General features: G+C 36.3%; 1 protein-coding gene across 1 annotated transcript in view; it reads left to right on the top strand.

The window, feature by feature from the left end:
- USP32 (ubiquitin specific peptidase 32) overlaps nt 1–16,233 on the top strand; it is a 282,076-nt gene that overhangs the window by 133,781 nt on the left and 132,062 nt on the right. Inside the window, exons 3-5 of the mRNA XM_044676716.1 lie at nt 602–707; nt 1,326–1,444; nt 12,824–12,983. Coding sequence (XP_044532651.1) covers nt 602–707; nt 1,326–1,444; nt 12,824–12,983 — 385 coding nt within the window. The remainder of the gene's footprint in view (nt 1–601; nt 708–1,325; nt 1,445–12,823; nt 12,984–16,233) is intronic.

The following is a 16,233-nucleotide window of genomic DNA, read 5'->3' as shown; positions in this document are numbered from 1 at the left end:
TTCGAGGCCGCCACCCTCCTTTCCCCCCCCTCCCCCCCCCCCCCTGGCCACTATTCCCAACAATGAGCTTACTGGATCAAAGAATATGAACAATTTAGTGACTTGATACATAATTCCAATTTCCCTCCCACACAATTGGACCAATTCATAATTGATGCTGTCACTAACCCCCATTTTCAGGTGAGGAGACTTGAGATAGACAGAGGTTCAGTAATTTGCCCAGGTCACACACCTAGTAGGTACTTGGGGCTGCATTAGAACCGAGGTCTTCCTGTCTCCAGGTCCCACATGCTATCTGCTGTGCCACTTTTCTCGGCAGTAGGGAGATGAGCTAGCCATACTTATAGGATAGATGCATTGTGTTCTTGAACCTGTTTCACAATTGGAAAAGAAAAAAAATGAGTAGTATAGTAGAAGTCTTTTCAAAATACAGCAGATTTTCTGCAATATCATTTTGAAAATGAATATTTGTCTATTACTCAAACTTGAAAATGACCAGACGGAAACTCCCAAATAATTGTTTATGTTCTTACCCTGCTTTTTCTGTATCTTGCTTTATTGTTTCAGCACCAAACTGATCCTTTTCTTTTGTTTCTCCTAGGTGATCTACTGTTCATTTGGTGGAACATCCAAAGGGCTACATTTCAATAATTTGATAGTAGGACTTGTCCTCCTCACAAGAGGCAGAGATGAAGAGAAAGCAAAATGTGAGTATAGCATTAAAATCTACATATGCATGTAGAACAATTTTACTTACAGCTCTTACAGTTCTGATGGTTGTCATAACAAAGCCAGAAGCTAAAATATTTAGTTAGGTTTTCATTCTTTTTAGTAAATTTTTTGCTGCTTTATCTTTAGTCCCCAATTGTTGTTTGAAATCTTTTGCATGATTTACATCTAAATTGGAGCAGTGTAGAGAAGAGCTCAGATCTTTTTTCTTTCTAATGTAGGGGAAGATGTTCAATTGAGTAGAAATATATGCCAAATTTTTCACCCACCAAGTTTAAAGGAAGTATATAATATATCTTAACCAGGTTTCAGTAACATTTCTTGGTTGCCATTTTTAACATATACTTTTCTTTTTATCTGGAGTATAATTGTTCTATATGCTCAGCAGTTTCAACAAAGAATAAAAATATTAGTTATTAAAAATTCCAGTTAAGCTGTAACAATAGTCAAATGAAAGATAGAGTGAAGTTGGAAGAACTAGCTATAGTTCAGAAAATCTTGCAGTAAAAATATATTTCTAAATTAACATTTAGGTTTGGTTCTGTTATAGTCAATGATTTTAATTTCTTCTGGTGTGTTTTTTAAAATTCTTTTAGACATTTTTAGTCTTTTTTCAAATGAATCTGGGAGTTATGTTGTACGGGAAGAAATGGAAAGGATGCTCCATGTCGTGGATGGAAAAGTCCCAGATACCCTTAGGAGGTGTTTTTCAGAGGTATTTAAAATTTTTTTTCTTTTAATTTAAACACACTCTTAACAGATTTTGAACTACTTATTCTCTTGTTGTTTCAGGTGTGAGTAATAAGCTACAACTACAGGCACTCTTGGCCCAGGAATTGTTAGATAATTTGTAAGCTAACTATAAAAATAAAAAGGCTGCTCCCCATCCTTACTGTTAGAAATCTCCCTGACCAAAAATACAGAAGTTGTCTTAACTGCTTTGCCTTTTTTTTCACTGTTAGGCTTAAAGAGACTTGGAAATTGAAGTTTAGAATTCATAGAGTATTGGTACCTGGTGCTACTATTTCTACTATATTCATTGATTTTATGTATTAAATTATGGTCTGACTGAGGAACCTAGACATCTTTTGTAACATTTTTTTCTATGTGAAAATGTAGCTAGGATACAGACATAGAAATAAACTTGTAGAAGTTACCATATTATCTTCCCATATAGGCATGTAAACTGTGTAAATGGAATTAGCTCAAGCCCATTCATAGTTAAAGCTCTAACCACCAGAGATAATGTCACCCCCACCTCCTTTAGTAGGGAAGGGAGATGAATTGCCCACATGTGACAATAAGTAACAAATCAAGAATAAGGGTCCAAAACAGTGTTGAAGCTGCCATTTGTCCATTTGAATTAGAGGTGGACCTCCAGGAAGTGACAAAAGCTGCTGTCCTTCAAATATGATGGTAACTTCCTTTTGAGACAGTTTGTGCTTTGAACTTGGTGCTGAAGGTACTCTGCTGAGACCTCAGGCAGCTTCCCCTCTGAATTGTCACGTAAGTTAGGCTGACTTCCTTTTGCCTACCTTGAGTCTCTACCTCAAGGAGGCTTCTTTGCCTCACTAATTGTTAAGGCCTTGTGGCTAGTAGCCTAATTTAATTAATCTTTTAATTCTCTCCTGGTCCGGGCTTCTATTGGTCCAGACCAGAGTTTTTTCCCCTTTCTTTCCCTATCTTCAACCTTTCTAATTGTAAATAAACTACCATAAAAACCATCCTGACTTGGGTCTATTTTAATTATGGAATCAATCTAGATCTGATTGATTCCTGGTGACCACACCTTAAACATATATATATATATATTTCCTTCTTACAAAAGAAATTTTAATTCCATTGAGTCCCTTATGATTACTCTTTCCTGTTTACCTATATATGTTCAAAGCTCTTGAGTCTTATGTTTGAATGTCAGACTATTTCTATTTAGCTTTGGTCTTTCAAAAGGAATGCTTGAAAGTCCTCTTTTTTCATTAAATCTCTATTTTTCCCCCCTGAAGTATACTCATATTTGCTAGATAGTTTAATTTCGGGTTGTAATTCCTAGCCTCCTTTGCCCTTTGGAATATCACGTTCCAAGCCCTCCATAAATTCTGTGTGAACCTGATTATGGCTCCATAGTATTTGAACTGTTTCTTTCTGGTTGCTTGCAGTATTTTCTCCTTGACTTGGGATTTCTGGAATTTGGCTAAAATATTCCTGGGAGTTTTTATTTTGGGTTCAGGAAGTGATGGATGGATGGATTCTTTCTGTTACTATTTTATCCTTTTTGAGCAGTTTTCCTTGATAACTTCTAATAGATGATATCTAGGCTTTTTTTTTTAAATCTTACCTCAGGTAATTAAATAATTCTTAAATTATCTCTCTTCAACCTGTTTTCCAGGTCAGTTTTTTCCCCAATGAGTTGTTTCACACTTTCTTTTATTTGTTCACTCTTTTAACTTTGTTTTATTGTTTTCATGGAGCCATTAGCTTCCAGTGCTCAAATCTAATATTTAAAGAATTATTTTTTTAGTGAGCTTTTGTATCTACTTTTCTATTTGACCTATACTACCTTTTGAGTAGTTTTTTTCTTCAGTGAATTTTTATAACTTTTTTTTTTTTAAACATATAAACCCTTACCTTCTGTCTTGGAGTCAATACTGTGTATTGGCTCCAAGGCAGAAGAGTGGTAGGGGCTAGGCTATGGGGGTTAAGTGACTTGTCCAGGGTCATACAACTAGGAAGTTTCTGAGGCCAGATTTGAACCTAGGACCTGCGTTCTCTAGGCTTGGCTCTCAATCCACTGAGCTACACAGCTGCCCTCTTTTATAACTCTTATCATTAGGCCAATTCTTCTTCTTTTTCCTTTTCCCCTTCTGCCTCCCCCTTACCTTCTGTCTTAGAATCAATACTGTGCCACGCTTTATACTTTTTTTTGTACTGCTCTTTTAAGAGCTAGTTCAGGTGATCTGCAAGTGTTTGTGCTTCCCAGGTGATGTTATTCTGGGAGAGTTGCAGTCCCTACTCTCCTGATATATATTCTGGTTTTTACCCAGGAAAGATCCCTGCTGTCTTGTAGCAGTAAGTGCTAGCCTGCCTCTTGATCCTAAAACTGCTCCCTTGTGGCCAATCATATAGATATTCCTCTTTTTCCTGAAGCTGTGACCCAGAATTGTTACTGGGCCACCTGTACCTCATGGCAGGAAGAAATTCCCAGTTATTTCTTTTTGACTGTTTTTTTTTTTTTTTTAACTCCCTTGCAGTTACTGGGTTGAAATTTCCTGAAAGTGTTGTTGCTGCTATTGGGACCACCTTCAAACCCTATCAGTGATACTTCTATTAAATTCCAGATAGATACCCACGCTGGTGTTACAAACCTTTCCTGCTGACCTTCTAATATGTCTTAGGGTGGAAAAATGTCTCCCTCTGACATTTTGTTGGGTCTGCCACTCCAAATTTTGATTTGAAGTGTTATTTTAAAATTGTTTGAACAAGAATGTTGGGAGAGTTCAACTGTATCCTAGCCTATACTTCTCCATCTTAGAATGAACAATTTAGAAGTGCTTTTGGTAGAAAGTTTTGGAAATAAATGGGGTTAGAAAGAGAGGCATTTTTCAGAGTTAATTCATTATGTTACCTAGTAACTCTGGCATGAATCTAAATAATGGGGAAATAATGATAAAAGTTGTATAGTCATTAATGATCAACGGCATATAAAGTTCTACCATACATCCCCCCTCCCCTCCAAAAAACGAATAAAAGCAAGCTTTTATAGTTGGTGACTGAAAATTTATTATGTACCTACTATGTGCCAGGCAGTTTGGTAATCTCTGAGGATTTAAAGAAAGATGTCAAATAGCTTTTAAGGAGTTTATAATCTGATTGATGAACACAATAAATATTTAGAACTAAAGGACACATTAAAGAAGTTTGGTGATGGGGAAGATAGCATGACTTCTGGGTGCTTAACTAAATCCAGAAACCCTGCAAGTGGAATATAGTGATATGGCTGCCTTGGGTGCCCTTCTTAAATGAAGGATCTAGGAGGAGCTCAGCTGTCCATTCTTCATCCTTTCTAATCTGAGGGTGTTGGGATAGGGGCAGGGAGTACTGAGGAGGTATCAGTTTCAAAGTTGATGTGGTCTTGAAGGATGATGACTTATTTTAGGAAACTATGATGATGTTCAGGACAGAACCCAGTTGGGAAATGATTGTTATTAGCAGTGTTAACTTTTAGCACAAATTGTGCTGAAATGAAGATTCTGTTATCAGATGAATAAACCAGCCTAAAAGGCCCCGGTCATCCAGAATAAAAAGAAGTAAATATTTTGACAAAGTGGAGTGTAGGAGAAGTTCATTTGGTAGGAAGCTATTTGAGGAGAGTGTCATATGTTGTGAAGAAGGGAGGTGATCCCAAATATTTGGGTACAAGAAAAGTTATATTGAGGGGGACAGTAAAAGAAGTGAGGAAGGAATCACAGAGACAAAAGTTCTTCTGCTACCCTTTTGTTCAGATTTTAAATCACTTCAGAGTAATATTTTTTCTGTAGCTTCCTGTAGAGACTCAAAAATTAAAAAATTAGTTTTCTAAGTAGAATTCTTGTTTTGCAATGAAATTTCATTTTATTACCACTTTACTTCATTTTCTAAGTGACTAACAAAATTATTTATTTTTCAAATAATATAACTGAATTACGGAGGAGACAAGGAGAGGACATGAAATTTGAATTTGAAATGGATGAGATCCAAATGCACAAATTGAAAAGTGATAATATTTTGAAAGCTTTTAAAAATATTGTGAAAAATAATGTCAAGATTTATAGTTTTTCATTGGGTATGAGATTCTTCTTAATAGATCAGTGAATACCTATTTCAGAATTTTAGAGAACATTCTATCCAGGGAACGACAAAAAGTATTATCATTCTAGATAGTTTCTGAACCATGGACATTGTGATTTTGCTCTTAGCACCTAAGAAATATAGTTGCATATGTCATCTGAAATGAGGCATAGCTACTGTTAAGTAATGTTCTGTACTCTTAGTTGATATATAGTTCTGGTACTTCCAGTGGTTTTTCTTCCAACTTAGCTTAGATTTTCTATTTGGTCAGTCTTTTTTTTTTTTTTTAAACCCTTACCTTCCGTCTTGGAGTCAATACTGTGTATTGGCTCCAATGCAGAAGAGTGGTAAGCGCTAGGCAATAGAGGTTAAGTGACTTTCCCAGGATCACAGAGCTGGGAAGTGTCTGAGGCAGATTTGAACCTAGGACCTCCCGGCTCTAGGCCTGCCTCTCAATCCACTGAGCTACCCAGCTTCCCCCAATCAGTCTGTTAACTAGCATTTGTTAATGGCCTTATTGCATGCTAGGTGTTGTGCTAAGCATTTGGGTATACAAAGGCAGGCAAAAATGAATCCTTGCTCTCAAGAATCTCATGATACAATGGAGGCAATAGAAGGCAAACTAATATCTACAAACAAGATACATAGAGGATATTTTGAGGGTAATCTCAGAAAACACTAAAAATAAGGAGGACTAGGAAATTTTCTTTGGAAAAGTGGGAGTTTAGATGAGATTTGAAGGAAACTAGGATGCATAAGTGAGGAGGAAACATGGTCCAAGCATGGGGGCAGAAGTTTTTTCCTTGGAAAAATAGTCTGAAATTTAGTAGTTTGGCAGTTGAATTCAATTAATAAATGTTACAGGTGACAGAATGATAGGAAGGACATTGAAGAGTTCCCTTCCACATAAGTAGAAAATGTACCAAATTCTGATGGGAAAAATTCAAGTCACAGAGAATCATTTGCCCAGGCTTGTTCCATATAAGGGAAACAGATAGGAAGGTCTGCAAATAGTGGAAATTGTTGATCCAGGTGCAATCTTCATAAGCACTTCAACATCCAGGAAGAAGCTATGCATCACCATACCAGGGAACCAGAAGACTCAGACCTGGGACACTGTGATGGGGACAGCTGTGAACTAGCAGTGTTGTTACCCACTCCTCGGCTGCAAGTCACAGATCCAGGGCAGATTAGGGCATGGTTGTTTTGCTAGTTAGGAAGGCTCTGGCTAGTGTAACAAGAAAGAAGGAAATTCAGAAATCTGCCACAGCATTGTGGCCTAGATCCCAGGTGTAGAGCAGGTTCTCATTTCTAGCATCTAGCGTGGCCTGCAGGGGAATAACCAGAGCAGGAATTGTAGAGCAAAATGGGATCTCCAATTCTGCCTTTTTTTAATGCACCAGTAAAGCTTTCTAGCTGGTGCATAGGGGATGCGACTAGCAATATTCTCTTGTTGCTCAAATGAGGATGTGTACCAATAAAACTTTGCCTGCTTTAGACTACTTTGGGAGTACTGAAAGCTTGCAAGTCTCCTGTTACTGAGATCATTGAATTAAACAACATTCAGTATCTCAAGGAAGCAGGAATACAACCAGCCTAAATCTTCTGCTTGGAAATACAGATTCCAATTTAAATAAGTCTGAAGGTAGTCCTTCAGTCAGTAAACATTTATTAAGTAAGTGTCTATTATGCAGCAGCTACTTTGTTAAGCTCAGTCAGTAAAAGAGAGGGAAAGATAGTCCCTGCCCTTAAGGAGCTTATGATCTAATAGGGGAAATTATAAGCAATTATGTGTAAGTAAGCTATGAATAGGAAATAATTAAGAATGGGAAGTTGCTTAGAAATAAGAGGGTTTGAGAAAGGTTTCTTGTAAAATTTGATATTTTAGTTGGAACCTGGAAGAAGCCATGAAATTCAGGAGGCAGAGATGAAGTGCAAGAGTAGTCCAGGTATGAGAGACAGCCAGGAAAAAATGACTGTAGCTGAAAGATAAAATACCTTGTTTGTGGAAACAGCTAGTGTTTCTGGGCTTGAAGAATATATGGGTGAGAACTAAGGTGAAGGTGGGAATGACCAGATGCTGAATAGCTTTAAGTGCTAAATAGGGCATTTTATATTTGTTTCTGGAATTAATAGGGAGCCATTGGACTTTAGTTGAGTAGGGTTTGTTGAATATTCAGGGAGTGATGTGTCTGGACCTGCATTTTAAGAAAATCGCTTTGGTAGCTGAATAAAGGATGAACTGTGAGTGGTGTCAAAGAGCAAATACTTCAGACTGCCTGAAAGAATTAAAGTAGCAAGTTGTAGTCAGGATCACAGGTGAGATATCAGCCATCACTCTAAAGGAGAGGAAAACGTGGTATATAGTATTCTAGAATGCAGAAGTCAGTATGTCTTACCTTCAAGAATAAGTTACTTAGCAATGCTAAGTAATGCTGGGGAAGTGGATCTGAAAGGAAATAGTGGAAAAGATCATACCTGTGTGAAATCTTTGAAGTTAAAACATAGAAGTGAAGAAAAACATAAATTGTTAAACATGACTAACAATGATACAAAATTATGGATCATATAGAAGGAGTCAAATAAGACCTGGCACTTATTTTATTATCTTGCTAATAAAATAAAAGATTGGAAAGATGGGACAAGGAATGTTAGGAGAAAAGAGGGAGGGAATAAGTATTATATAGTACCTAGGATGTGCTTGGCACTGCTTAGCACTTTAAAAATATCTCATTTGATCCTAAAGATAAGCCTGGGAGTTACATGATGTTATTAACCCCAGTTTACAGTTGAAGAAATTGAAACAAACAATAAGTGACTTATTGTCTTAGGCTGGATTTGAATTCAGATCTCTGTAACCCGAGGAGTAGAACTCTGTGGATTTATTCCACCTAGCTGCCTTTTCTCACATAATCAGGGTGCACAAGTAGACATTTTTACACAGAGGAGGGAGTGAAGGGATAAGTGATGATGATTCAACCTCATTCTCATCTAAACTGGCCAAAGAAGGATCATAATTGAATTCAGTGTGGAATTACCTCTCGGTCAAGAGAGAAATAGTATGGTAAAGGGAATCAGAGGAAGTTAGATTAAAATAGGGATTAATCCTAAACAAAACAAGTGATAAGTATGTACAGAAATATTTTTTGCTCTCTTCAAGCAAAGAAAGGGAAGCTAAGGGGTTGTATGTAAGTTGAGGAATGGATGAACAAGTTATGGAATAGAAATGTGATGCAATTCTATTGTGCTGAACTCTTAGCATTGTAATGATCAATCCAGAGCATTAATGAGGAAAAGTGCTATATACTTCCTGGCAGAGAAGTAAAGGATTCTGAATGCAGAATAGGAAAAAAAATTTTCCAACATGACCAATGTATAAATTTATTTTGATTGACAATCTGTCTTCAGTTTTCCTTGTGTTCTCACTTGGGAGCTGGTATTAGATTAAGAGAATAAGAAGGTAGATTTTGGCTAATGAAAAATATAAAATATCTTAAAAAATTGAATTCAAAATGTAAAAATAATAAATGTTTGTTAAATTGAAATGAATAAAAATTTGTTAAGCACCTGCTATATGTGTCAAGCACTGTGCTATGTTCTATGGATACAAAAATAAGAGGGAAAATAATCCCTGCCCAGAACAACTGGAGTAGAACAGAATGTGCACACACAGTTTGTACATTTTAGTTTTGGAGAATCACTAACAACACTTAAAGTTCTTCACTTTGTAGATTGTAGCACTTGAGCTAATTTTTGGAGGGACCCCTGAGAGTTCCAAGAGATAGAAGTGAATAGGGAAATCATATTGTACCTTATACAGTTGCACAGAGAAGGCATATGCAGAATAATAGTGGTTCAGCTTCACTGTACCACAATGTGCATATGATGGGAAGAGAAATGGGGAGGGAATAGGTGGGCTGAAGGTCTATTGTGGGGGAAATGGAGAAGGGAACATATATTTATTAATTATATGCCTGGTATTCTGCTAAGTGCTTTACAAATATGTCATTTGATCTTTAAACCAACCCTGTAACATAGGTGCTATTTTTAGTCCCTTTTCCAGATAATGAAATTGAGGCAAAAAAATTATTGGACTTGTTCAGTCACACAGATAGTTAAAGTGTCCGAGGCAAACTTTGATCTTGGGGCTTTTTGACTCCACCCAGGTTCAGCACTCTACCCTTAGAACCACTTTGTTGCATCCCATGCAGTTTGTGCAGAGCCTCAAGTGCCAAACTGAGGAATTGGCAATTTATATTAAAGATACTAAGGAATTTCAGTAATTTCTTTAGTATTAGAATAAGATCAGACCTATGCTTTAGGAATATCAATTTGGAAGCTGTCTGAAGGATAGATGGGAAAGAATAGAACAATGGGAGGAGGGAAGCCTCTGTAATTTCCCAAGCTAAAGAAAATCAAGGCTTGAACTATGGTGGTAGCCATGTGAATGGAAATAAGGTTATGACTTTGAAAGATATTGTGGAGCTAGAATTTATACCATTCTGCTATTGTTTTGCATATAAGAGATGAGTTTAGAGTGAAGAGGCAAGGATGATTCCTAGATTTATATTTTGGATATATGGAAGAATAGTTGTGACCTCCACAGAAATAGGCAGTTGGGGGGAGAGGAATTTTAGTTTTAAAGGAAAGATACAGTTCTAAGGTAACTCTCTAGAACATTGAGGAATAAGCACCACACAGTCCTTTTTTTTTTTTTTTTAAACCCTTAACTTCTGTGTATTGGCTCCTTGGTAGAAGAGTGGTAAGGGTGGGCAACAGGGGTCAAATGACTTGCCCAGGGTCACACAGCTGGGAAGTGTCTGAGGCCAGATTTGAACCTATGACCTCCCGTGTCTAGGCCTGACTCTCAATCCACTGAGCTACCCAGCTGCCCCCCCCTCCCCCAATCCTTTTAAAAGATGTTATTTTTCTGATTTTTGACATCATGGTAATTATAAATATTTTCCTTGTGCAGTTTTTCATTTTGTATAAAGTTTATATCTTGGTTATCAAAGTGCCTAGGGAAATCTAGCTTTATCATCTCATGTATTTAAAATATAAAGTTTCTACCATCTTCTTGCCACTTATTCTTGGGCCAATCATTTATTCTTCAGGCTTCATTTTCTTCATGTGTAAAGTGAAGTGAATTATACAAGTATTTATTGCATACAATGTGGCAGTCACTCTGCCAAGAATGTAAAGAAAGGTAAATTCTGACACTGCCCTCAGGGAGCTCAGTCTGTTGAGGGTGTCAGAGGGAGTGGTGGGGGATACATGCAAATAATTACATAAAAAAGAATATACAGAATGACTGGGGAAGAGAATTTCAGTTCCAAGGGACAGCCAGTAAAAATGCACAGGGTTGGATAGCTGGGAGACCCAGTGGAGAGAGAGCCAGGCCTGGTGATGGGAGGTCCTGAGTTCAAAGGTGTTCTAAAAAACTAGCTGTGACCCTGGGCAAGTCATTTAACCTTAATTGCCTCCCTTTCTGTTGTTCTGCCTTGGAACTTAGTATCAATTTTAAGTACTTAGTATCAGTTCTAAGACAAAAAATGGCACAGGGTCAGGGATGAAGTATCTTGTGTAAGGAACAGCAAAGAGGTCTTTGTCTTTGGATCATAGAATACATGGAGAGGGGAGTAAAGTGAAAAACCTTAAAAGGTAGAAAGTGGTTAGCTAATGAAGAGCTTTAAAACTCAGCACTTTGTTTAATCTTTGAAGTAGTTATAGAGATATCCATATTTTAAGATGACTAAAGATACTTAGTCCCATCATCTTCAGTTTTTAATTCCTTTATCCTATGATTTTTTTTTTTAAATTTTTTTTTTTTTTAATTTTTAACCCTTGTACTTTGGTGTATTGTCTCATAGGTAGAAGATTGGTAAGGGTGGGCAGTGGGGGTCAAGTGACTTGCCCAGGGTCACACAGCTGGGAAGTGGCTGAGGCCGGGTTTGAACCTAGGACCTTCTGTCTCTAGGCCTGACTCTCACTCCACTGAGCTACCCAGATGCCCCCTATGATTTTTATATAATAACAATAAGAAGATTGTAAGTTCCTTGAGGGCAAGGACTATCTTTTTAAAAATTTGTATCCCTAGTGGTTAGCTAGGTGTTTAATAAATGCTTATTGCAAACTCATGTTTTTCAAAGCATTTTCAATGTTTTTAGACAATCATCTAGTTTAAGAAGACTTGAATTATTAATAAAAAATCTTTCCATTTGAACTCAGAAATAATTTGAGTGACTGCTTTGTAAAGGGATTGTGTTACATGTGTAGGAGAAAATAAATTCAATATATAACACTTTCTGCTCTCATGGAATCTGGTAGGTAGATAAAATTACATACACTGCTAACTTTTTCACTACTGAAGTTGACTTTTATATTCAAATAGAAATATAATGTTAAGACAAAAGATAACCTTTTTAAAGGAAAAAATTTCAATGGATTTTTGATTAGTGTATGTACCCCAATATTGCAGGTCTTAATTTTTCCCACTCTTTTCAAATAAGGATTCTATTCTTCATTTATTGCATTTTTCTCTGCATTAAAAATGGCGCAGAATACCAATATGTAAGTTAATTTTTGAAATACAACCTATGAGTAAGTTGAGAACTCACTTTAGTTACTATGAGAATAAAATTCTTTTAAAGAAAAGTTCTTACAGAATCTTGCACATTGTAGTTGCTTAATAAATACATGTATAATTGATCATTTGAATATGCAGAATTCAGTTTAATTCCAGAAATTTTTCAGAGAACTAGGCTTGGGATACAGTTCATATATTGTTCCTCCTGGAACTTTGGCAAGAGAATATGATATATAGACATATAATTATAATATTTAAAAGTATTTATTAGGTCAAAAATAAAAAACATGAAATGTGGTTGTAGAAAGAGTCATTAACAATTTGAAAAATCAAGTCATTGTGGGAGAGGTAGCATTTCATTAGATTACTACCTTCCTAAAGAACAGTAGAATAGGAGTAAGAGAGTAGAGGAGAGGAGAATAGAAAGTATTCTAAGCATATGGAATAGAATAAGCAAATTTATTTTACTGTTATCTAAGATGTTATTACTAGACTGTGAATTTGGGTGCTAAGTGCTACTGATAACATTAGGCTGATTCCTGTCTAACATTAGTTGATGCACAAAAGAGAGATTATTCTGGGCTTGAAGCCAATTTTTTTTTTTTATTTTGGAAGAGTAAAAATATATATTCTGTAGTTTAAGAATTTTTCTCCTTGGTCTGCTTATTCCTATTTTTATTCCAGGGTGAAAAAGTCAACTATGAGAAGTTTAGAAACTGGCTACTACAAAATAAAGATGCTTTCACTTTTTCCCGATGGCTACTATCTGGAGGTGTTTATGTTACTCTCACTGATGACAGTGATACCCCTACTTTCTACCAAACTCTGGCTGGAGTCACGCATTGTAAGTAAATGTTATTCTTATCTCTGATAATTTTCTGCTTTGTTCACTTTTTTCCTATTGCACATTGTATAATTTCTAAAAAGAGACCTTTGTGTCTCGGTGATATATTGGTGACATTCAGTTGGTTGCAGTTTGACTGGTGGCTTCAGCTGAATTTTTGGCTGTCAAACATTATTCTGAGAGACTGATGGAATTCTTGTTTGATCTAGCCGTGTCCTTGTTTATGTTTTGGATCATTCATGTGAAATATAAGTACATTTGCTTATATGTATCTTCTTTCTCCATTCATTACTAGGTGATGTATAGGTACACCTATCAATTTTCTTTTGGTAGATGGTTTCAAGACATTTGTTTTCATTTTGTGGTGCACAGTAACTTGTTTTTTTTCCTACTCTTTAAGTGTGTGTGTGAACACTGGGTGAATAAATAGTGTTTGGGAACAAAATTATATGTAGAATCTGCAAGTGTCATCTGTGTTTTTTTTTTACAAAATATTGCTTTTCTATGTTGCAGTCTCTAAACAAGTTAAAAATGACATAGCCAGATTTTTGGAGAGGTCTAGTTGAATTTACTGCTACATTAAGGATTGGAATTCAAGTACTTCTTTCTCTTTTGAATTTAGCCTCCATATTTAGGAAATATTTCATTTTTTATAGCCTGCTTTTAAAATTGATCTTAAAATTAATATTTCCTTTTAAAATAAATTTATCATAAACTTTAATAAACACAAAGAAATAGACATTCTGAAAATTGTTTCCAGCAAAATAATTTTTGATGACATTTAAAAAATTATTGATAAAGTCTGTATGTTAATTATGTCATCAAAATATGATTTCTCCTGTGGGTAGTGTGTGGTGGCATTTTTAAGAATGTAAGACTAAATTTAGGTTAGGATTAGGGGCTCAGGAGAACAATAATTTACATTAAATGCCATTCAGTAAGTCAACAAGCATTTATCAAGCTACTATTTTGTGCTTGGGACTGAGTTAAGGTCTGAAGATACAAAGACAAAAGTGAAACAGATTTTAAGAAATAGAGTTATATTTTAGACATGGGCAAAAGCAGGGGTCGGCAACGTATGGCTCTTGAGCCATGAAGTCAATTTTTTTTTAGGCGCTGTTACAGGATCGCGCACTGTGAGCACTGTACGGCTCTCACAAAATTACATTTTAAAAAATGTGGCGTTTATGGCTCTCACGGCCAAAAAGGTTGCCGACCCCTGGGCAAAAGCATAGAAACATGAGATAGAATGTCTCGTCTGGGGAATAGAAGAGCAAGGTGCAAGTTTTATTGAGTTGATAAGGTCAGAAGCCAGATAGCAAAGATTGAGAAGAGAGTCAAGGAAAGTAGACAGCTTTTTCTTTGAGTTTGACCTTTTGAAAATGATATATATAATGATAGCTTGAGCAGGGGATGGCAAGGCCTCTAGAGTGTTTTTAAAAGGGGGAGACTTGATCTTATTTATAGGTAGCAAGGGACCAGTAGGCAGGAAAAGTTTGACAGTGCAAGAGAGAAGAAGAGTTGATTGATTTTGGAAGCACTTGACTTGAGGAGATAGGGAATGGGGTCAATGGTGTCCATTTAAGGGTTTACCTTGGCAAGGAAAAAGGGCCAGTTCTTCAATATAGACTGGAGTTAAGGAGGAAATTTCCAAATAATACAATAGTTGATATTCCTAATGACTTAATTTTCGCATGTGAGTTTTGTCTAGTTTCAACTCTTAATCCCATGTAAGCTTTATTAGGTTTCACTTTTATGTTTTCTTAGGGTATATTCTGGTGAATCAACTAAGTTTTTTTAGATCAATGGTCTGCAAATTATTAAGATCATGACTTGAACCCAAGGTTTATGTAGTCAACTAACTAGAGGGTGGAAAGGGAGGCCACATTCTCTCTGCCCAGTGATAGCTATTTTGGAGCTTGTCCATAACACAACCACATGTATCTTGTGTCTTTATCTCCTGGCTTGTCTCCATTCTTTCCCTTCCCTCCATTCTTTTAGTTTGCAACCTGTTCTACCCTCCCCCCTACTCTCCCCAGCCCCCTACCTTCATTTCCCATCCCAACACATCCACTTATTTCCCTCTGATCACCTTGTGGCTAAGCAAGGCATAAACAAGTCTTGATAGGGCTCCTGCTTTAAAACACTCAGTGAGTGATTGATATGTAAGAACTCTGTCTCCCTCCTTTTAATTATAGGTGGGATAATGAGTTGTGGAGGATCACCAGGCATGGGTAGGTTGTGATCTGCATGGTGGGTACTATTACATTTTCTTTACCCTATCCTACCTGTCTTCTATACTGCCATTTTTGTCAAGTCATCAAGTTTGGAAACCTTGGTGTCATCTTCACTCTAACCCCCACATAAACAGTCCATTTCCATATCCTGTAGTTTTACCTCTTCTCTCACATCTGTCCCCCTTTTTCTACACTGTTATAGCTACTATTCTAGTTCAGATCTTAATACCTCTGGTCTTATTGTAGCTGAAGCTTCTAACTGGTATCTCAGGAAGTTCCTGTCTCAGACACATTTTACTAGCTATGTGACCCTGAACAAGTCACTTAACCTCTGTTTGCTTTTCTGTAAAACGGGGATAATAATAGCACCCATTCACCAAGGATTGTTAGAATAAAATGAGATATTTGTAAAGTAATTTGCAAACCTTCAAATAATACTGCCTGCTGCCGTTGCAGCAGCGACAGTTTATCCTCCACAGAGCTCTTGAAATGAAAGTATAGGTTTGATCATTTCACTATCCTGTGTAAACTCCAGTGCCTCCCTATTGACTCTAAGATCAAGTATTATTTTATCTCTGATCTTTTAAAATATCTATTTTTGGTATCAGTTTTATAATTTATAGAATTTTTAATATAACAGTATATGTAAATACTTCATAGTAAATATACTGTATATTGAAGAATATTGCTTAAAATAAGCACAAAAATTTAATTCTCCCAAAAGTATGAACCTTATTTTGATTTTGTGCCAGCTGTACATTGATAGTGAAGTATAATTTTTCCTGTAGCCTGTACAATTGCTGCTGCCCAGTGTTTAATAGGTTCTGTTAAATGGGAAAAAAATACCACCCCTCTAAAAACCTTTTGCTTTCAAGATTATTTCTCTTAGAAATATTAAGATAAAATTAACATTTTAATGACTTGTTGATCAAGTTATTAGTTCATCTATGTAGCTTTGATTATAGAGCCCACTCTGCCAATAGATTTTCTCCACATAGAATATTTAGTTAGCT

The sequence above is a fragment of the Gracilinanus agilis genome, chromosome 4, assembly GCF_016433145.1.
Source record: "Gracilinanus agilis isolate LMUSP501 chromosome 4, AgileGrace, whole genome shotgun sequence".
In the NCBI taxonomy this organism is placed as follows: Eukaryota; Metazoa; Chordata; class Mammalia; order Didelphimorphia; family Didelphidae; genus Gracilinanus; species Gracilinanus agilis.
The sequence above is the reverse complement of the archived record's forward strand: the minus strand, read 5'-3'. Positions and strand labels throughout refer to the sequence as shown.